The 24,108-nt window shown below is 38.6% G+C and overlaps 3 protein-coding genes across 3 annotated transcripts; all 3 read right to left on the bottom strand.

The window, feature by feature from the left end:
- Positions 1-6,116, bottom strand: LOC134826839 (uncharacterized). Its single transcript, XM_063839343.1, has 6 exons — positions 5,150-6,116; positions 4,280-4,411; positions 3,876-4,139; positions 2,910-3,222; positions 1,772-1,944; positions 1-1,595 (listed from the first exon to the last, which is right to left on the bottom strand). The coding sequence occupies exons 1-6, from the start codon at positions 6,114-6,116 to the stop codon at positions 127-129; spliced, it is 3,318 nt and encodes a 1,105-aa protein (XP_063695413.1). The 3' UTR covers positions 1-126.
- A 708-nt stretch (positions 6,117-6,824) lies between these two features.
- On the bottom strand, positions 6,825-8,901 carry LOC134826322 (arylsulfatase B-like). Its single transcript, XM_063838656.1, has 2 exons — positions 8,726-8,901; positions 6,825-8,585 (listed from the first exon to the last, which is right to left on the bottom strand). The coding sequence occupies exons 1-2, from the start codon at positions 8,892-8,894 to the stop codon at positions 7,108-7,110; spliced, it is 1,647 nt and encodes a 548-aa protein (XP_063694726.1). The 5' UTR covers positions 8,895-8,901; the 3' UTR covers positions 6,825-7,107.
- A 2,647-nt stretch (positions 8,902-11,548) lies between these two features.
- Positions 11,549-12,424, bottom strand: LOC134826838 (arylsulfatase I-like). The gene has a single exon (XM_063839341.1). The coding sequence runs from the start codon at positions 12,422-12,424 to the stop codon at positions 11,549-11,551; it is 876 nt and encodes a 291-aa protein (XP_063695411.1).
- Positions 12,425-24,108: the final 11,684 nt, after the last annotated feature.

The following is a 24,108-nucleotide window of genomic DNA, read 5'->3' as shown; positions in this document are numbered from 1 at the left end:
CATAAATCATTATATTCAGCTTGAGCGTAGCAAGCCCCCAATATTATAGTTTTGATCGTACTCTCGCAGTGTACATGTTGATGTTATTCTTCTCCAAAAATTGCTATGCATAGTTTCCGTCATAGCTCATATATCTACATCGTTATTCACAACCTGGTAGCAAGGGTCCGGCAGCTCTTCCACCTCTATCTGAACCCAGTTGTACTCTTCCATCTCCCAAAAGTTCTTCCTCAAATTCTCCCCTACTTCCTCCCCATCTTTCATCCAAGGCATCCATGTGTGGTTGAAATTCTTAGGACTTGAAGCTGGGTCATGTTTAGTATTCCCTGGTGGAACAGCAGTTGCATTGTATGCCATCAACTTGTGAGTTAGCTTCTTTACAAGGTGAGGGTAGCGATCAGACACATTTTTATGTTCGTATGGATCCAGCTCGATGTTGTACAGTTCTACATAGCCATTCACTGGTCTGTGACAAGCCCGGTCCACCTCATTCAGACTTGGTGCAGGGTACCAGCCGTCCGGGGGACCCCCTGATCCTAAGATTAGTTTCCACTCTTTCCATATGATACCATAGGTAGGAAGTGGGTGCCTGCTACCAAGAGGATAAGGATCAATATTCAGTAAGATCTCCGTCCTCTCCGAAGCTTTGTTCTCTGATATTGTCTGCCACTGATTTACACCATCTAGTGATTTAGTTTTGATGGGGTTGTTTGGCTTTAGCTTCCCTTGCAGACTAGCAAGACCCCAAAATGTGGGCAGCCAATCAGTAACGTGAATGAGAGCATTGGATGTTGCATGAGCTAGTCGACCTCTAGCCCATACAAATGAAGGAGACCTGATCCCACCCTCGTAAATAGAGCGTTTACCGCCTCTGAACGGATAATTGCTACCTGTAATATGTTTCACATAACCAACATGTGCTCCATTGTCAGAGCTGAATACGATGACGGTGTTATCAGCCAAACCTGCTGCCTCCAGTGCTGCGGTTATGTTTCCTATCCCTTCGTCCATTGCACTGACCATCGCTGCGAAGGTTTTCTCCGGTCCATCTTTTATATGGGTCGAATACTGGTCTATGTACCTCTGTGGGACCATATGAGGAGCGTGTACGTTTTGATAGGCCATATAAATAAAGAAGGGGTTCTTTTGAGCCTTCTTGTCAGAGATCAGATTTACCATCCGCTGAGTGTAAAGCTCCGTGCTGTACTGTCCCTTTAAATCATATCTCACATCGTCAACGAACTTGCCTTTCTTAGTCCAGTAATCGTCTCTCAGATCATATCCTCCGCCCCTTATGTGGGTGTTGTAGTCCTGACTTCCCAGATAATACCCAAAGAAGTCATCGAACCCACGATGTGCAGGGGTGTAGGACCATGTGTGCATACCAAGATGCCACTTTCCCACAGCATGAGTTGAGTAGTTGTACTCCTTTAACACCTGAGGGATGATGGTCTCGTCCAGATGAAGACCCCAGGGTTCACCTGGATGGATGATTCCGTGTTGCATACCCGTGTGTATCGGATACCTACCTGACATCAGAGCTCCTCGAGTTGGAGAACAGACTGGAAGAACGTAGTGCTGTTTTAGGAGCACACCTGTAATTTTACAGCGCATAAAATCTAGCTCAAGCTGTTTTTTGTTGGATTCTTATGAAAGTCATGTTTGTTATCATAATTTTTTGATAATACAACTTCAAATCGTTTTGCCGGATTTTGTTTGACAGTGGTTTTTGTGGTTCAATGATCAACATGCGTTTTATCTGTTTCCTTACCTTCTTTTGCCAGTTTATCCAAGTTTGGTGTTTCGATTTTCCCTCCAGTAAAACCGACGTCTGCATGGCCCAGATCATCGCTCAGAATGTAAATGATATTAGGCTGCCTCTTGTCAAATGTTACAGACTGCACTATCGACAGTGCACAAAGAACAACGAAACAAATCATAGCTCTTCAATAATGAATTTGAGTCACCGCCGTAACGCCGCGCATAAACACGGGAAACGCGCATGTCCACCCCCTTATACGAGAAAACTACGTTGCCTCACCCCCGCCCTTTATACGATGGGTACAAAATTTCACTCTCGAAGGAACCGCGCGCCTATAACGGAGCTCCCTAATCGCTGCCAAACCCTACGCTGAATCAAGCACATGTTTGAATGACGTAACGGAAAACAAATTCACCAAAAACTGTGCAAACATTTACAGAAATCCACAGTGTTTCACACCTTTTTAGATTTTAGTTTTATGTAGGACTTGTAGGTTTCTAATGTCTATGTTTTGTTTTAAAATAAAAACATCAATCAAGTCCATGTTGTAAAACTATTTGCTGCTCTTCTACATTTGCTCAAACCTTTAAACTTTCCATTCAACTTGCAGAAAAGCTTCCTTCATTGTCGGAAATTATCAATTCAAGTACCCTCTATTTCTATCGCTCAATCGAGCCCACCGTGCATAATATGAAAAAAAACGAGTTAAAATATAAATAACATTAAAACATTAAAAAACTTATTTATACAAATTATTAGTCAGATCTGTTTCGGAAACCTTTTGATTCGATCTCGACAGTTAACCTTTAAAAACACTGAAATAAGAAATACATTTTTTTGTCAAGTTAATTGAATCCTGAATTTGTTTGTTGTATCACTCAAAGCTCATAAATCTACATCGTTATTCACAACCTGCTGGTAGCAGGGTCCGGCAGCTCTTCCACCTCCAATTGGGACCCAGTGGTACTATTCCATCTCCCAAATGTTCTTCCTCAATTCTCCCTACTTCCTCCCCATCTTTCCATCCAAGGCATCCATGTGTGGTTGAAAATGTTGGGGTCTGGATAGCTGGGTCGGTTGCCATGTTCCCTGGGATGGAACAGCAGTTGCAATTGTACGCCATCAAATTGTGAGTTAGCTTCTTTACAAGGTGAGGGTAGCGGTCGGACACATTTCTTCGTTCGTAAGGATCCAGCTCGATATTGTAAACTCCACGAGGCCTGCGATAGGGTTTGTGGCAAGTTCTGTCGCGGTCTTCTCGAGATCGTCAGTCTTGGAGCTGGGTACCAGCCGTTCGGAGGACCCCTGTCCTAAGATGAGTTTCCATTCTTTCCCATCTGTTCCCGTAGTTTGGAAGCTGGTGCCCACAAACGTGGGGATAAGATCAATGTTTGAGCAGGATCTCGTCCTCTCCGAAGCTTTGTTCTCTGATAATTGTCTGCCACTGATGTTACACCATCCTAGAGATTTAGTTTTGATGGGGTTGTTTGGGCTTTAGCTTCCCTTGCAGACTAGCAAGACCCCAAATGTGGGAAGCAATCCAGTTACGTGAATGAGAGCGTTGATGTTGCATGAGCTAGTCGACCTCCGCCCATACAAATGAAGGAGATCTAGCCCGGCCCCTCATGAAGAGAACGCTGCCTCTCTGTAAGGGAAATTACTGGCAGTGACCGTCTCTCACATTCTACGTCTGCTCATTGTCAGAGCGAAGTACGTGGACGGTGTTATCAGCCAAAAAATATAAAAAAAAACTGCTGCCTCCAGTGATGCGGTTATGTTTCCTATCCCCTGTCCATTGCACTGTCCATCGCTGCGAAGGTTTTCTCCTGTCCATCTTTTATATGGGTCGAATACTGGTCTATTGTACCTCTGAGGGACCATATGAGGAGCGGTGTTCGTTTTGATAAGGCCATATAATAAAGAAGGTGTTTTTTGAGCCTTTTGTCAGAGATCAGATCTACCATCCGTGAGTGTAAAGCTCCTTGCTGTACTGTCCCTTTAGATATATCTCACAATCGTCAACGAATGACCGTTTTCATCCCAAGAATCATCCTCAGATCATATCCTCCGCCTCTTATGTGGGTGTGGTAGTCCTGAACTTCCCAGATAGTACCAAAGAAGTCATCGAACCCACGATGTGCAGGGGTGTAGGACCATGTGTGCATGCCAAGATGCCACTTTCCCACAGCATGAGTTGAGTAGTTGTACTCCTTAAGTATTTGAGGAATAATAGTCTCGTCAAGAGGAAGCCCCCAGGGTTGACCTGGAAGAATGACGAAATGCTGAAGTCCTGTGTGTATTGGATACCTGCCTGACATTAGAGCACTCCGGGTGGGAGAGCAAATCGGCTGGACGTAGTGCTGTTTTAGGAGCACACCTGTAATTTTACAGCTCGTCAAATCAGATGTAAACCAAAGTCGTTTTCATAATCATTTAATTTCTTACAGACTCTTTATTCATTCTGCTTGTTGTATAATTGATTTGGGGTTGAATTTCCGTGTTTTTCTGAGTCCCTACCTTCATTTGCCAGTTTATCCAAGTTTGGTGTTTTGATTCTCCCTCCAGTAAAACCAAGGTCTCCATGGCCCAGGTCATCGCTCAGAATGTAAATGATATTAGGCTGCTTCTCTTCAGGATTGGCAGACTGTACTATCGATAGAGTACCAAAAAAAGCAAAGCAAATCATAATTCTTGCAAATAAATTGCCAATGAATTACAACTCGAGTAATAAAACCCCTTGAAGGAAAGTAAAGCGGTTATTCGATTATATATACCATATTTTCTGTTTATCATAAACCTAGAATCTTATCGTTGGCAGTACCCACTGGCTTGGGTGTTAAATTTCATATTTTGAAAGATGCAATCTGAACCTATATAAATTAACCAAGTACAAGTTTGAGAGAAATAACGGAACACAATTCTACCAAGAACCATTCTTGTTAACACATTACCATATATAGTTCTTTACCAGAGACGTGCACCTCGATTCGCCGCCGCCGCGTAATGTTGACCCAGACCGCCGCCGCGAAATTTTGACCCAGACCGCGGTCTATGACTATGATGTATTGGCCGTCAGATCAACAAATACAGCTGTTAACAATAAATTAATTAGTTCTTCAATGTAGAGTGATATTAAGAAATCGATTCATATACATCAGTTAAACAACCAAATTACCACCATGTACACAGTAGACCGCGGTTTGGATATCTAGTAGTCAGACCGCGGTCAGACCGCCACCGCCGACCAATTTTGGCGTCCAGACCACCGCCGCCTAAAAGTAACACGGTGCACATCTCTGCCGGTCAGTTAGAACTGAAATCCTGTGCTTCAAAGTTCAGTCCCAGCATTGTTATTTTGAATATAATCATCCTCATGATCCAACTCACATTCACAAGCTCTTGTGTGCTGAACTGGAGCAACAACTCCTCCTGATCTATTTGGTGTGAACCGTTTCTTTACTTCATTCACCAGAGCTAGCTGAATGAACGAATTGTACGCTGCTAGCATCGACGGTATGAAGCAATTAATAATGAAACTGTTGTAATAATTTAAGTTTCCTTGTGCCAAGTATGGGGTAAATTTTGTTGTAAGCTCGAATATGTACCCCGCGATAGCAGCGAGGCTCATGGCTAAAGCGGCCCTACCTCCTTTCTCTCTTTGAACTCTTGTCTCCTCCATCCCTGATTTCTTTATCATCAGCTTGTACGCTACGTGGAGGTACGGTGAGATGATCTGGACAATACAAACACTTCGTATTGCCAAGAAAATTTGGATTGCTATGTTTTGAAGATCACCAACTTTTTGATTATATCTGGAAAATATCATGGTTAAATGCTCGGGCAGTACCACCACGAAAACTGCAACCACAGTGATTACCAAGACCACAACAGAACCGGTCCCTCCGACGATGATACCTTTAATTCTCTTCACGGATCTCCTCTTCAGTGGATGGATTATACTGTCCTTAGCCAGGTTACTCAAAACTGCCACGTACCAGACCGAGAGAATGGACACGATCTCAAGCAGGCACGTGTTGAATACCTCGTAGGGCGTGGTTGTCAGATAGACCAGTTTATCTTCCTCCTTCTCCCTCAGCAGCTTGTATCCCCATAGTACGGGGAAATAGGTGTTGGTGACCAGGTCTGTTACCATCAGGAAGGATGTTAGGAAGCTGGGTATGCTCCGTGCTGCAGTTTTTAGTCGGATAGATAGCACCACGGGGTTTATTATTGTGGTGATGAGGAGATTGAGGGACAGTGATATGAAGAAGATGTAGTTGCATGAGGCTTCCGTTGGTTCGTCTTGGATTGTTCCGTTAGCGTACCAAATAAAATTCTCTCCAAAGATCGTCATGTTTGAAATCTGGTACGAATTTTAAATTAATTGTAGCGACCGTCCTACATTTTTTCAAATCTATACAATGACTACCATTATTGATAAAAACCGACGAAACTGAAAAAAGAGCAAACGTAAGGAAACCTCTCAGCAATTATCGTAAGACTGTAAGACACTAAGGAGCCACCTATTTGGATCAGCTCGTAAAGATAAAAAACACCTGCAAGACGAATACTAATAGATTGATACTGGAAGGCACGTGTTGGAAAATTAATTAAACTGGAGTCGAGTTAAGTGGAAAATAAGAAATATAAGATAAATGGTGTTGGGATGCCAGCTGTTCAATAATTGATTCTTGTTTCGTTGGACCTTTTATAATTCTAGATAGACTGATCGTGCAGATCATCTCTAATCATATTTATAATTAGCAAGGGTTCGCGTTCTATACTCTTAGTGAACGACTATGATGCACGTGGACCCATAATTTAAAGTCTTTATTTACCTGGGGACCCCAGGCTATTATATACTAAATCTCTACTATAAATTCAATACAGCTCCAAGATAAGTTATCAAATATTGAAATAATATTCTTCAGATCTCTGTTGCTGTACTATAACTTTTTCCGTAATTCCAATTTCACTCAATTAAATAACCAGTTCTAAAAATTTTGGGTGACGTTTTTCCACATTTGCTAAAATAAGTAAAAACGCTTGTGACTTGGTAGTTTTATTTTACTGAATGCTTCCATTCCCAATTAACTATCTGTTTAACAGATTTTCTAAAATTTTAGAAAAGAAATAAAAAATAAATGATTACTATAATGGCTCAGAGAACACAACAAAATTCAAGCACCTACTTTTTACAAACAATAAGCGAAACCTTTCATTTTTTTCTACCTTGTTAAAATCTTGTTAGATTTATTGACATAACCATGGAAAAGTAAAAAATAAGCACAGTTCATAGTTGTTCGTTAAATCATATTGATCACTCTGAACTAGTTTGTTGAAGCTCATAAATCTACACCATTATTCACAACCTGGTAGCAAGGGTCCGGCAGCTCTTCCACCTCCATTTGGACCCAGTTGTACTCTTCCATCTCCCACAAGTTCTTCCTCAAATTCTCCCCTACTTCCTCCCCATCTTCCATCCAAGGCATCCATGTGTGGTTGAAATGTATGGGGTCGGAAGCTGGGTCGGTTGCCATGTTCCCTGGTGGAACAGCAGTTGCATTGTACGCCATCAACTTGTGAGTTAGCTTCTTTACAAGGTGAGGGTAGCGGTCGGACACATTTCTACGTTCGTAAGGATCCAGCTCGATATTGTATAGCTCCACGAGGCCTGCGATAGGTTTGTGGCAAGTTCTGTCCGCGGTCTCGAGATCGTTCAGTCTTGGAGCTGGGTACCAGCCGTTCGGAGGACCCCCTGATCCTAAGATGAGTTTCCATTCCTTCCATCTGATCCCGTAGTTAGGAAGCTGGTGCCCACAACGTTGGGGATAAGGATCAATGTTGAGCAGGATCTCCGTCCTCTCCGAAGCTTTGTTCTCTGATATTGTCTGCCACTGATTTACACCATCTAGTGATTTAGTTTTGATGGGGTTGTTTGGCTTTAGCTTCCCTTGCAGACTAGCAAGACCCCAAAATGTGGGAAGCCAATCAGTAACGTGAATGAGAGCGTTGGATGTTGCATGAGCTAGTCGACCTCCAGCCCATACAAATGAAGGAGATCTAAGCCCGCCCTCATAAAGAGAACGCTTGCCTCCTCTGTAAGGGAAATTACTGGCAGTGACCGTCTCTACACATTCTACGTCTGCTCCATTGTCAGAGCTGAATACGATGACGGTGTTATCAGCCAAACCTGCTGCCTCCAGTGCTGCGGTTATGTTTCCTATCCCTTCGTCCATTGCACTGACCATCGCTGCGAAGGTTTTCTCCTGTCCATCTTTTATATGGGTCGAATACTGGTCTATGTACCTCTGAGGGACCATATGAGGAGCGTGTACGTTTTGATAGGCCATATAAATAAAGAAGGGGTTCTTTTGAGCCTTCTTGTCAGAGATCAGATCTACCATCCGCTGAGTGTAAAGCTCCGTGCTGTACTGTCCCTTAAGATCATATCTCACATCGTCAACGAACTGACCGTTTTCATCCCAATAATCACTCCTCAGATCATATCCTCCGCCTCTTATGTGGGTGTTGTAGTCCTGACTTCCCAGATAGTACCCAAAGAAGTCATCGAACCCACGATGTGCAGGGGTGTAGGACCATGTGTGCATGCCAAGATGCCACTTTCCCACAGCATGAGTTGAGTAGTTGTACTCCTTAAGTATTTGAGGAATAATAGTCTCGTCAAGAGGAAGCCCCCAGGGTTGACCTGGAAGAATGACGAAATGCTGAAGTCCTGTGTGTATTGGATACCTGCCTGACATTAGAGCACTCCGGGTGGGAGAGCAAATCGGCTGGACGTAGTGCTGTTTTAGGAGCACACCTGTAATTTTACAGCTCGTCAAATCAGATGTAAACCAAAGTCGTTTTCATAATCATTTAATTTCTTACAGACTATTTATTCATTCTGCTTGTTGTATAATTGATTTGGGGTTGAATTTCCGTGTTTTTCTGAGTCCCTACCTTCATTTGCCAGTTTATCCAAGTTTGGTGTTTTGATTTTCCCTCCAGCAAAACCAAGGTCTCCATGTCCCAGATCATCGCTCAGAATGTAAATGATATTAGGCTGCTTCTCTTCAGAATTGGCAGACTGCACTATCGATAGAGCACAAAGAAAAGCAAAGCAAATCATAATTCTTGCAAATAAATTGCCAATGAATTACAACTCAAGTAATAAAATCCCTTGAAGGAAAGTAAAGCGGTGATTCGATTATATATACCACATTTTCTGTTTATCATAAACCTAGAATCTTATCGTTGGCAGTACCCACTGGCTTGGGTGTTAAATTTCATATTTTGAAAGATATAATCTGAACCTATTTAAATTAATCAAGTACAAGTTTTAGAGAAATAACGGAACACAATTCTACCAAGAACCATTCTTGTTAACACATCACCATATATAGTTCTTTACCAGAGACGTGCACCTCGATTCGCCGCCGCGAAATGTTGACCCAGACCGCCGCCGCGAAATTTTGACCCAGACCGCGGTCTATGACTTTGAGGTATTGGCCGTCAGATCAACAAATACAGCTGTTAACAATAAATTAATTAGTTCTTCAATGTAGAGTGATATTAAGAAATCGATTCATATACATCAGTTAAACAACCAAATTACCATCATGTTCACAGTAGACCGCGGTTTGGATATCTAGTAGTCAGACCGCGGTCAGACCACCGCCGCCGACCAATTTTGGCGTCCTGACCGCCGCCGCCTAAAAGTAACACGGTGCACATCTCTGCCGGTCAGTTAAAACTGAAATCCTGTGCTTCAAAGTTCAGTCCCAGCATTGTTATTTTGAATAACATCATCCTCATGATCCAACTCACAAGCTCTTGTGTGCTGAACTGGAGCAACAACTCCTCCTGATCTATTTGGTGTGAACCGTTTCTTCACTTCATTCACCAGAGCTAGCTGAATGAACGAATTGTACGCTGCTAGCATCGACGGTATGAAGCAATTAATAATGAAACCGTTGTAATAATTTAAGTTTCCTTGTGCCCAGTATGGGGTAAATTTTGTTGTAAGCTCGAATATGTACCCCGCGATAGCAGCGAGGCTCATGGCTAGAGCGGCCCTACCTCCTTTCTCTCTTTGAACTCTTGTCTCCTCCATCCCTGATTTCTTTATCATCAGCTTGTACGCTACGTGGAGGTACGATGAGATGATCTGGACAATACAAACACTTCGTATTGCCAAGAAAATTTGGATTGCTATGTTTTGAAGATCACCAACTTTTTGATTATATCTGGAAAATATCATGGTTAAATCAAAATGCTCGGGCAGTACCACCAAGAAAACTGCAACCACAGTGATTACCAAAACCACAACAGAACCGGTCCCTCCGACGATGATACCTTTAATTCTCTTCACGGATCTCCTCTTCAGTGGATGGAGTATACTGTCCTTAGCCAGGTTACTCAAAACTGCCACGTACCAGACTGAGAGAATGGACACGATCTCAAGCAGGCACGTGTTGAATACCTCGTAGGGCGTGGTTAGCAGATAGACCAGTTTATCTTCCTCCTTCCCCCTCAGCAGCTTGTATCCCCATAGTACGGGGAAATAGGTGTTGGTGACCAGGTCTGTTACCATCAGGAAGGATGTTAGGAAGCTGGGTATGCTCCGTGCTGCAGTTTTTAGTCGGATAGATAGCACCACGGGGTTTATTATTGTGGTGATAAGGAGGTTGAGGGTCAGTGATATAAAGAAGATGTCGTTGCATGAGGCTTCCGTTGGTTCGTCTTGCTGGATTGTTCCGTTAGGGTACCCAATAAAATTCTCTCCAAAGATCGTCATGTTTGAAATCTGGTATGAATTTAAATTAATCTAGCGACCGTCCTACATTTTTTCAAATCTATACAATGACTACCATTATTAATCAAAACCGACGAAGCTGAAAAAAGAGCAAACGTAAGGAAACCTCTCAGCAATTATCGTAAGACTGTTAGACACTAAGGAGCCACCTATTTAGATCAGCTCGTAAAGATAAAAAACACCTGCAAGACGAATACTAATAGATTGATACTGGAAGGCACGTGTTGGAAAATTAATTAAACTGGAGTTAAGTGGAAAATAAGAAATATAAGATAAATGGTGTTGGGATGCCAGCTGTTCAATAATTGATTCTTGTTTCGTTGGACCTTTTATAATTCTAGATAGACTGATCGTGCAGATCATCTCTAATCATATTTATAATTAGCAAGGGCTCGCGTTCTATACTCTTAGTGAACGACTATGATGCACGTGGACCCATAATTTAAAGTCTTTATTTACCTGGGGACCCCAGGCTATTATATACTAAATCTCTACGATAAATTCAATACAGCTCCAAGATAAGTAATCAAATATTGAAATAATATTTTTCAGATCTCTGTTGCTGTACTATAACTGTTTCCGTAATTCCAATTTCACTCAATTAAATAACCAGTTCTAAAAATTTTGGGTGACGTTTTTCCACATTTGCTAAAATAAGTAAAAACGCTTGTGACTTGGTAGTTTTATTTTACTGAATGCTTCCATTCCCAATTAACTATCTGTTTAACAAATTTTCTAAAATTTTAGAAAAGAAATAAAAATATAAATGATTAATATAATGGCTCAGAGAACACAACAAAATTCAAGCACCTACTTTTTACAAACAATAAGCGAAACCTTTAATTTTTTTCTACCTTGTTAAAATCTTGTTAGATTTATTGACATAACCATGGAAAAGTTTAAAAAAAAGCCCAGTTCATAGTTGTTCGTTAAATCATATTAATCACTCTGAACAAGTTTGTTGAAGCTCATAAATCTACATCATTATTCACAACCTGGTAGCAAGGGTCCGGCAGCTCTTCCACCTCCATTTGGACCCAGTTGTACTCTTCCATCTCCCACAAGTTCTTCCTCATATTCTCCCCCACTTCCTCCCCATCTTCCATCCAAGGCATCCATGTGTGGTTGAAATTCTTAGGACTTGAAGCTGGGTCATGTTTAGTATTCCCTGGTGGAACAGCAGTAGCATTGTACGCCATCAACTTGTGAGTTAGCTTCTTTACAAGGTGAGGGTAGCGGTCGGACACATTTCTACGTTCGTAAGGATCCAGCTCGATATTGTATAACTCCACGAGGCCTGCGATAGGTTTGTGGCAAGTTCTGTCCGCGGTCTCGAGATCGTTCAGTCTTGGAGCTGGGTACCAGCCACTTGGGGGACCCCCTGACCCTAGAATTAGTTTCCACTCTTTCCATCTGATCCCATAGTTAGGGACCTTGTGACCATTACTTAGAGGATAAGGATCAATATTCAGTAAGATCTCCGTCCTCTCCGAAGCTTTATTCTCTGATATAGTCTGCCACTGATTTACGCCATCTAGTGACTTAGTTTTGATGGGGTTGTTCGGCTTCATCGTCCCTTGCAGACTAGCAAGACCCCAAAATGTGGGCAGCCAATCAGCAACGTGAATGAGAGCGTTAGATGTTGCAGGAGCTAGTCGACTTCCAGCCCATACAAATGAAGGTGATCTGATCCCACCTTCATAGATAGAACGTTTGCCGCCTCTGTAAGGGTAATTACTAGCAGTGACATGGCTTACGCACCCTACATTTGCTCCATTGTCAGAGCTGAATACGATGACGGTGTTATCAGCCAGTAAGAGATATTTACCCTCTGTAGCACACATTTTGCTATTGCACACATTTTCCGACACTTGTAAAAATTTCACGGATTTTCGATACTTGTAAAAATTTCGAGCATTTTCGACACTTGTAAAAATTTCGAGGATTTTCCGACACTTGTAAAAATTTCGAGGATTTTCGACACTTGTAAAAATTTCACGGGTTTTCGATACTTGTAAAAATTTCGAGCATTTTCGACACTTGTAAAAATTTCACGGATTTTTGATACTTGATAACCGTTTTACAAACTCTATTGCTGAACCAATCACTCCTTTTTTTTACTATTATCTGTAGATCTAAAGAGTAACTCTCTATGATTAGAGTCTGAAGATCCAGAAAACAGTTAGTTCTTTTTAACTATTGTCTGCAGTTCCATAAAACTTTGTCAGCCTCTATTGAATAGATCTAGAATAGAGAAAACAGTCAACCCTCTGGCCTCTCTAGATATTGTTAACAGTGCAAACGGTCTCTCCTCGAGTGAAGTTATTGTATGAACCATGAAGATTAATTAACAGCGTACGAAGTTTTTCATTTAGATAGAGCAGATGATTGAATCGAGCGGTGAGCTTGTAAAATTCAATAACTCATTGTTCAACCAACTTGATATCCACCACATGGAAGCTAAATTTTTCACTTATTTGATCTAAAAACTACCACACCCCTACCCTACTAGACTTTAACGCATTCATCACAAACTCGTTCCTTTATTCAGTTCTTAGATGAAAGTACTGTTTACTGATCCAGGTGCATGATAAACTCATTGTTCAACTAGCTCACTGTCTATTGCATGGAAGCTAAATTCTTAGAAGTTAAAATTTATCATAGATCATAGTAACAGAGTGAAGTGTAGCACAGTTTACCTACCATACTATCTTGATGCAAGCTAGTAAGGTATCTTGATGCAAGCAAACTACAGTGAAATTCTTTTTTTTGGACTGCCTTATTTAACTTGAACGGTGACAAATTTTATTTTAATTTAAATTTATCATAGATCATAGTAACAGAGTGAAGTGTAGCACAGTTTACCTACCATACTATCTTGATGCAAGCTAGTAAGGTATCTTGATGCAAGCAAACTACAGTGAAATTGTTTTTTTGGACTGCCTTATTTAACTTGAACGGTGACAAATTTTATTTTAATTTAAATTTATCACAGATCATAGTAACAAAGTGAAGTGTAGCACAGTTTACCTACCATACTATCTTGATGCAAGCTAGTAAGGTATCTTGATGCAAGCAAACTACAGTGAAATTCTTTTTTGGACTGGATACAAGTAAGTAGAAAAGGAGGAATGTTGAGCCCAAATGAAATGAGCACAGGCGTCCTTATATAGCTGCACCACTTCCAGTTCACTAACATTCAGTTCTCTTTAAGTTTAAGTTCTTTGTTTAAGACTCTGGGACGATATTTAACCATGAGAAGGGTGGGTGCTTCTTTTCCTTGAATGTGTAAGAACAATCGCTTTTCAAACTCTTTGCGATGACGTTCAAAAGACTAAAATTTTGATCCTATCCAGCGCAAATACACCCATTTTTCAGTAAAAATATCACGGATAGACTAGATACGCACACATTTTTATTCACTTCTTGTTCATCTCTGTTGGTTCCTCCAACAATCTTAAAACCTTCTTACCAATATTATCTAATTTTAACTGATTAATCCATGTAAACTATTGAGAAACTTTAGTTATCCATTTTCTCATACCCTTAACCATTTGTTCAACTTTAGAAAGATTATGTACTTAAACGGGAAAATAGAATTCTTGGCATCACCAGGCAAGGATAAGACAGCACTTACCATTATGTTCAACGATGACACGGTAGAAGACTTTACAGTTTACAACCAGATCATACCGCAATTGTTAAAAGTAAGTACTGTAGCTTAGCTCGTTACTTACATTAAAAGTATTGAAATACCCTTGATAATAAAAGATATATCTGTCATATACGATCTTTCAATGGTAACATGGTATTGGTAGAAAGACTGTGTGTTCTTGATGATGAGTTCAAAATAGTTAGTTAACATCTCCACTGACCGAAGATATACTTTTATTAGCTTAGGTATTTCAATACTAATCTTTTAGGAGACTGATAGAGTATGAATACAAATCAGAGAAAAGGTGTCTGCAAACCATGGTGGCAGAAAGTTTAAGAATATTGTTGGTATTGCCATCCTGGACAACCAAGTAGAGGATACCCCGAAAAAAAGAAAGGTACATTTTTAAAGATTCCAATATAAATGAATTTGCTATTTCACTTTTTTAGCATCAATTAATTAAAAAAATGTATAAGAATTAAAGAGTGTATTTATATTTATGGTCTTAATTCACAAATAAAGATAACCATGGTTTTAGTGTATGTTTGCTTCCTACTCCGATAATTTTTCAGCCGGTAAAAAGGACAGTGACACCAGCTGAGACCAACGTAAATTTTCATTTTCATATAGTTCTGACTTTAAATCGTATACAAAAGAGATTCAGAATTTATGTTAGGTATTAGATTTTCACTTAGAGTGGTCTGATGACAACCAACTTAGCTTTATCATACTAAGATAGACGCTTTCAATAAATTTTATCGACGTCTAGTTGTGCAATTCGCTGTCGAATTGCGATTTGTGAATATTTCAATGTTTTTTTTGTTTTTTTCAGATGAATTGCATAACTAGATATCAATGTATGCTACCACTATGCATAACCTAATCATATTACAGGGTGCAAGATCAGGAAAGTCAAGGGGCAGGGTTTCTCAGGAATTTACAGAGAACCCCCAAACGAAACCAGTAAGCTCATTGAAAATCACAAATTGACATAGATAGGCTGTGCTTTGCAAGTTGTATATCGTAAATATACTAGAATTTAAACTAGTTATCGCATTTCACATCAAACAAACATTAAATTATGCTTATCACTTTAATTATGTGCTATCACGCATTGTTAGTTAAATAATCCATTTTCACATTGCTTTTACCAACTCTAGAGAATCGATTCCATTCGATTGGTTCACTTTATTTGGTAGATATATATAATTATATATAACGAAGCAGTGTTCTAAAAACGATGGTTGTATTGTAAATAACATATTCAAATTCTACAGAAATCGAAAGGGAAGCAGATGCCGTTGCCTATCCCCGAAATAGATTGGGCTGCCTTACTTGATGTAAGTAACTGAAACCCTAACTGTTCTGTTAAGTAACATTAATTATCTAGCTATAAAATTACTTGATGAAATAGAGTTATTAAACAAATTTTTAAAATAATTCATAGAATATTTATTAAACTAATTTTCACCACAGGAGACTGAGTAATCTGCTACCCCTGCTCGAAGTTGAGGGCGTTGTAGGAAAGCTTCTCATTGACATTCCTAGAGATCTCCCCCACCAGAGGATCCAAGTTGAAGGACTAACCTGAATTTGTTTCTGAACCTAGTTGAGGGGCTAACCTGGATTTGTTCTGAGCCTAGTTGAGGGACTTATCTTGACTTGGATCTGAGCCCAGTTGATGGACTGACCTGGATTTTCTTGTTTTATTTTTAATTGACCCCTCAATTCTTTACCAAATTACTTGTCTAATATTCTATGAAACAAGAAATTCTACTTAGAATCTGAAAGTTATGTGAAAGCTCTGCTAAAACATTGGTAGCCTGACTATCACGCTGTGCAGTATGAGTTGAATTATATTTTAATAAAGATATAAAAATAAGAATCTGAAAGATATTTGAAAGCTCTGCTAAAACACTGGTAGCCTGACTATCACGCTGTGCAGTATGAGTCGAATTACATTTTAATAAAGATATAAAAATAAGAATCTGAAAGTTATGAGAAAGCTCTGCTAAATCACTGGTAGTCTGACTATCACGCTGTGCAGTATGAGTTGAATTATATTTTAATAAAGATATAAAAATAAGAATCTGAAAGTTATGAGAAAGCTCTGCTAAAACACTGGTAGCCTGACTATCACGCTGTGCAGTATGAGTTGAATTATATTTTAATAAAGATATAAAAATAAGAATCTGAAAGTTATGAGAAAGCTCTGCTAAAACACTGGTAGCCTGACTATCACGCTGTGCAGTATGAGTTGAATTATATTTTAATAAAGATATAAAAATAAGAATCTGAAAGTTATTTGAAAGCTCTGCTAAAACACTGGTAGCCTGACTATCACACTGTGCAGTATGAGTTGAATTATATTTTGATAAAGATATAAAAATAAGAATCTGAAAGTTATTTGAAAGCTCTGCTAAAACACTGGTAGCCTGACTATCACGCTGTGTAGTATGAGTTGAATTATATTTTAATAAAGATATAAAAATAAGAATCTGAAATTTATGAGAAAGCTCTGCTAAAACACTGGTAGCCTGACTATCACACTGTGCAGTATGAGTTGAATTATATTTTAATAAAGATATAAAAATAAGAATCTGAAAGTTATGAGAAAGCTCTGCTAAAACACTGGTAGCCTGACTATCACGCTGTGTAGTATGAGTTGAATTATATTTTAATAAAGATATAAAAATAGAATCTGAAGGTACATGTTGCTTATAAGTTGTATTTAAACATGGCATTCTGACAATTTGCACACATTCAAAACCTTTAGGGCCTTCATAGACCAATTAACCAGATACCATTGTTTGGATGATTTCTGGAACCGAATTCAGTTTTTCGCCAATAACTGAAAAAAGTAAGCACTTTAAGGCATATGTTTTTGTGTAAAAGTCATATATTAATATGCTAATTGCGGTTCTTTTGCCTTTCCTGATCTGAAGACACCATCACGATCATATCGAAATGGGCTTAGCACCAGCCCAAAATGGTTTATGCGAATTTATCGATAAGTAAGGATTTTAGGCCATGTGTTGCTCAATAACTCCTATATATAATGCATATGCGGCTTCGTCAACGCCTATGTTGAAGTCTCTACGACACTTCAGAAGCAAGGGGTCGGTTACGTTATTGGGGCAAAAATGGGCGGTGGCCCCTTCCTGGGTTCTTCTCCCCCCAAACCCCGGTCATAAAATGTTCCAAACGATAATCGTTTTATTTCCAATAAACTTCGGGAAGGTCTTTGCAAAGTTTCGTGAGTATTAGAAACATTTGCAGGTTCATTTCCATTATAAATGTCCATTAAATGACTGGGAGCTACACAACTTTAGAGTTATACTTTTAGAGATGCTCTAGTCATTTTATCTTCAAATTAAGCTGTTAGGTCCATGATCAACCTCTGGCGACATTGTTTTACGTGAAATGTAAAAATCAGGAGTATATAAAAAAGGTATTTTTAGATTAAAAGTGCTTTGCTCATAGTTTTAGAAATTGTATAGATTAACGTTGGTCATCTTAGCATTCTAACAATCGATCGCTGCCGTAATTATGGCCAGAGAATTATAGGGTCTTGGGAAATTCTATAGTTGTTCAGTGGGTCGATCGACTGAACCACTTTTGCAAGGGGTATTTTAAAACTTACCAGTAGTTTATTTATGTTAGCACCGATGAAATGCAATTATGATACAATAGGTAAGCCGGAGTCTAATTCAAAACACACCTCACACGTACACGCCCTCCAATCTGTAATTTTACTATTTGGTTAGACGGGTATTTTGGCGGAATTCTGCTTCCACGGCACTGTTCTGATAGAAGCTACTTTACTTATGGTTCCAGTGGAACGGCCGTAAAGTAGCCAGACTTCTTGTCTCCTGTACTGGCAGACCACTGCAGATTAAATTTAGAATTTCGCTATGCGTATAAATATAATTGCTCTCGGAATTGACAAAATCCTACTTATCTGTATTCTTTCTAAATTCGTAGGTTTCATGGACTGGGAAAAATAATCGGTACAGTCTCCCTGCGTGTGTAATTAAGCATTGAAAAACAATCCAAAATTATCACATATGACATAAGTTGTATAGCATGAAACTTTCTAACCGTACATTCACCCGCCAATGTTCAAAGAACCTATATCACTGTTGAAAAATCATGTTCGTGAGCTCTGTACCATCCAATTCAGCTATTCCTTTAGTTAGGATGATAGCCTAAAACTATAAGGTTTTGGAGAACTAGGGTAATAGTCATAGTTCTAAAATTTGAGTGAGTTTCTCGTGTTATATTGTCGATGATAAACATTTTGTAAGTAAATTACGCTATGCAGCGCGCACTGAGGGACCTTTATGACGTCACGAGGCCACGTTATTATTGCAATAACACCGCGTTACACGTACGCTAGAGAGTTGGTTCTTTCGGCGTTACGATTCTTTACAGTTGTCACAGCTGATTTACTTTAGCCAATGGGAGACTACATATTTTTCAGTTACTGGTCCTTTAATATATTGAATATGCCTCATGCGAAATCAGTCTAAATCTTTGATCAGCTAAATATACTGTTCTCAGTTTGCTTGGTATTCCTCTGTACAGCAGTTCTTACATCTGTTTAGTTATTCTGAATTGAATTCGATCAGTTTCTAATTATTCAATCTGACTTCTATAATAGTATAATTGAAAAAAGATAACCTCAATAGTTTATCCGAGACCGTCGGTCCCGAACCACTCCTTGTTGTAACAGTAACCCGTGTGTCGTTGTAAACATATGCTCCTACATGAGCTGTGGAGTGTAGTATTTTTTATGAGAATGAAAATATAGTTTAATGTAGTTAAATAAGGTTTGCGTTTCGCTCACGCGTTACCACTCAACGCGTCAATTCGCAACGTTTTGGTTGGTTATTGAACAATGGCGATTTGGTTTAATTAACTTTATTTTTATGAGCTTTTACCTTTTTCCCTACAACCCTCAAGCATAGATATGCTGTTTAATTCTCTTCTGGACTTAATGATGGCTTAATTTATTACTAACTTTAAGTAGGGGGTACCCTAGTATTAAAACGGAAGCATTTAAACGATTCTAAAGAATTAACTCAACTTTACTTCAACTTGCGGACTCACCCTATCTATAATTAGTAATATTTTTGTTTCGTTTGTACTGTCTCTAAATTATAAAGGCTTTTTGTACAACGACCGAATTGTTTAATGACTTCTCGACAAGCTGATAGTGAATCAGTCGTCTATTTACATAGTTATTAGCATTTCTTAATATTTTCAGTTAAAAAGATACTTGTCTATATTAAAACTTCCCTAGCAAGAGTTTTTGGGTTCAATTATATTAATAATATTTGATATCTTTATCGTGATAAAGTAAAACTGTCATTTTTGTTTTTCTCCTGTTTCTTTTTCCTCCATTTACTTAAAAGTATTCATTTGCTATAACTTAATAGTCGCAAATTTTGTGATAAGCGCATTTTACAGAATGTTGAATCTTCGCAGTAGATGACAGGTATAATTTGTTATGTTTGCAGGTTTTTTTGCTTCTATCAGAGGGCTTCTAGCAAGGAAGGTTTATATATCAGTACCCACTTCTTAAATATTTACTACTTAATGATAGTCAAAAACTGTACCTGCATTGCAAACAGTAAAAAGGGAGTAACATAGTGGTGTAAAACCAAATTTGCTGCCAAGTTGTCAAGCAAACTTCTTGTTTACAATCTCCAGAAACGGATGCAGTGATTATTTTCTCAGCGTTAATTTAGTGAAGTTTACAAATTTCGTTAGTGTAAAACCTCGATATTAACATAAATCATGGTATTGGCCATTCAGATAAATGTTAATAGATTTGATTTCCAGAAAATAGGCCATTACGTGGAATGATTTGGTAGAAGACTCAATAAAAATTACACATCGTATATTCGACTGTTTTTTTAATGAATTGTAAGACATTAGGTCTCTTAACTCCCAGAAAATCTCTCGTAGCTGTTAGCAGCTATAGTGTAGGTAGAGGAACAGGAGTAACATCTGTTTAGCACTCCCACATTGTTAACTATCTCACTCCTCGATCGTACAAGTAATCTGGGACAAACAGGACTTGGGTTTTGCTATTAATTCAGTGATTTTTTTCAAGAGATAATTGGGTTTGAATCGTATTATTGTAGGGACCCTGGTCAGATGTTGATTTGAAATGTTTACATATTAAGCTAGAAATAATTTGGACTCATTAAACAATACGTATGGTCCCGAAGCTTGAGAAGGAGGTTACACTGAAGGGGCTGTCGAGACGCCCCAGCCCCTAAATCTGAGGTGGCAAGGTTCACTATTAAACGTTTGTAGGCACAATGCAGGATCCATTATCTTTCTCATCGACAGGAGGATTGGGGGATTTAGGTAGATTTCTATTAGAATAATAAGTATTTTATCTGTTACTGGTGTCAAAGATTTTTAAGTTAATCCCCGGATGAGGCGATGATTGTTTAACAGAATTGAAAGGGTAATTTGACATACCAGAAATATTGCCAAAAATTTAATTCACTGGTCAAGACTCCAATTCCAAAAGCAAAGAGTATATATCAACCAATCTATCGAATTCCTGAACATGCTCATGATTTATTAATATTCGGTATTGTGGACTCACGCATCTAGCATTTACAAAATTTTCGTTGAACCGTTAAAAAAGATGATGAAGTGCCTAATGAGCCGTCGTGGAAAGAAATCTTTTAGAATTCTGGTTCTGTGATACATAAGTTAATCCAGGCGATTATTTATCAAATTATGTCAATGTTCAGCAACTACCACTCCTATAGATTGGATTGGTAGTTGCTAAACATTGAACCTCCTTTAAATTAAAGTATTACAGTTATTAATCACAATTCGGATTCCTTTACTCACAATGATGCTCGATGTGGTTCTCTTCGGTGAAAAAATCAGTTACATTTTCTTGTTCCACCTTCCTGAAATCATATTGCAAAAATCATATATATTTAGTGATGTGTCAAAGCATTTTGGATATCATTTTCGGGCAAAATTCATTTGAAATTACAGTCTTCATAACTCCACCGCAACGACAGAACGTTCGACAAAATAATGGAGTAAAAAATAGTAGTTCGAATAATGAATCATTCTCTTCTCGTTTAACAATGGTACCTTTGTAGTATATGTGAAGAGCTGAGAGGCGCTCAATGCGTGCGAATTATTATGCCTTATATACATATTCTATTTTTCAACGTAACTCATAAAAATTCTAAAAGTTTGGACCTATATCATTATTACTATGTTCGTGACGCACAATCATTTGTTTTTGAGAAGGAAGATGTCCGAGAATTATTTTTGGTCAAACTTCCCTCGCAAACTAATATATCAAAAATATCAAATGGTGATATAAAGAATATTACGAATTGAGAATCCATGCCATAATGGAAACAGAAGCACGTCTTTCGATTCATTCATCTTTGCAGATTCATTGTTGTTAACGCACACCTTATCGGTTATAATTATTAGAGAACGAATTCCTTTTCATTCCACGAAATTTCAGATTATGGCCCACGTATTTCTTGTAGAATGAATTAAATCTTTCAAGTCATCTATCGTTACTCCTTGTGGTAAAGATACGCCATACGTTTGGTCCAATGAACTGTTCAAGTAATGCAAGGTTAAGTCGCATGAATGAATTATTACGAAGGCGCTACAGAGAATTCTATGAGTAGATATTTCGGATCCACAAATATTCCGGTCTTTATTATCTCAGAACCACACTTTTATACGCGTTTCCAGTTCAACGTGTCACAGACCACCACAGACCACACTGTTATACGCGTTTCCAGTTCAACCGTGTACTGACCTCAACAGACCCACAATTTATACGCGTTTCAGTTCAACCGTGTCCAGACCACACTGTTATACGCTGTTTTCCAGTTCAAACCGTGTCAGGCCAGAGAAAATTATTTCGAAAGATTGATTTCACTAACCAATATTTTAACGGATTTTTTTACGAAGCTCGAACCATTGAGAATTATGAAACTAATAATAAGCTGCCAATTTATGCAAGCATATAACTTAAATTAGCCCCCATTAATCTTCTGCAATAATACGCATTGAAATACAGGAAATGAGAGTGACTTGTTACAGACTTATTGTTTTTATAAGTCAAAACTAACAGGTTAATCACCTTGCGACAAAACAGGTATCCACATTGCTACTAGTTATAGTGTATATATACTAATAGACGTGTGCGTGTTTATGTTGCTTATCGTATAAAATTGTTTGTTTGATGGACTATAGGGTTAATGGTACTGGTGTGTTTTATAACGAATGTTTTAGCGGTTAGTGTGAGGCCACATAAACTGTTATTTCGGTTTCCTGCCAATATATATTTTGAGGTCTGCTTCTCCAGGGTCTGCTTCCAGGTCAGATAATGAGTCAGAGTGGCGGTGTTTGTTGGTGCTGTCGGAGTCGTGGAAGTGAGGAAATTAGCGTACAATTTAGGTTTCAGTGGTTAAATATCCTTCATCGTTATAGTTATTATTTTATAAACGCCAAACAGTAGGATTAGAGATAAATTGTTCCAAATATGTGCATTTCTATATTACTTAATCGTGAAATAATGGAATCGTGTAATCTGCAAACTACTTAAAGTAGAATGTTTAAATATGTTTAGAGAGCAGGGTACAGAGTGCAGACGTCCGTATAGGATTCGAAAAACCTGTAGTTTTTTCCATCCTGTATACTGTGTAGGAGAAGGAAAACGTAGTCGATCTTCGGGTATGAATGTTACTTTGACTAAAATCAGGTCAATGTATGTAGGCCAACACTCATCTTTCAGTTAAATAGCGCTTTGGTACCTTAGCCGGCTCTCCACTACTTTCCTTGGGTGTTGGGGCTTTGTCAACTATACCAACAGCGTAATACACTCAAGCGAGTATTTAAGACGTAATTAACAACTTTCCAGTGTATTTATTCCAAATTCTTCTTCATATATCATTATGACTACAGATATTTCCGATATATTCGTCAAATAGGATTGGCGACTCTTGTCCGGCCAGCATCTCTTGTTCAGATCCGAAATTAGTTTTTTTTTTTCGGGAACCATATAGTTGCTTCAGACCCTAATATAGTACTATACGATTTTCTTGACTCTTTTCCAGATATTTAGGATGGTTATATTTTTATATCTATGTTGCCAAATCTGAGATTCACTTCAAAACAAGAATATTAGTGCTGTCGGACAAAGAGTCACTGTCGGGACAGACAAAAGTCGTTTACCTCAAAATAGATATGAAAAAAGTCGAGAGGGGTCGCAGTTAATGACCTTTGAAGCAGGAAAGTCAATTTGAATGTCTAAATATGGAATTGACACCGTCTCAAACTATATCTAGTATTGATTACATTGACGGGCATCAATAGATGATTTCAAGGTTCAATAGTAGAGTTTGATATGCTATTTAATAATAAATTTGATGTGACCATTTATTCTTCATGATACACTGCTAAGTTAACATGAAGCCATAATCGTTAAATGTTTAACACTTAAAGCCCAGGTATCAGTAATTTGTATAGGTAAGGAAATGATTCGATTCTAACTTATACGCGTGGACTTCATGGTTTACACGCATACATTCGTGGGATGATCGAAATGAAATAGCCAATCACCTTCATTCATGATAATTTTTTGTGTTGCTGCAAACATGAGGGTGTTCACAAATCTCGATCAAATTTAATCTAAAATCAAGTACAGAAAATGAAAAAAAGTGGTTGAAAAAGTATTCGACTTGAGAATTATTTTGGCGAATAAACTTCTAGATCTTTCAAATCAGAAGAAAAGAAAAGTTTTTTGGATAGGGATACAGAGTTTTCATTTGGATGCTATAAAGATCCCCTTTGCCA

Source organism: Bolinopsis microptera, chromosome 2, assembly GCF_026151205.1.
Source record: "Bolinopsis microptera isolate Bmic1 chromosome 2, MBARI_Bmic_1.0, whole genome shotgun sequence".
In the NCBI taxonomy this organism is placed as follows: Eukaryota; Metazoa; Ctenophora; class Tentaculata; order Lobata; family Bolinopsidae; genus Bolinopsis; species Bolinopsis microptera.
Note: the sequence above shows the minus strand (reverse complement) of the source record. Positions and strands in the feature narration are given on the sequence as shown.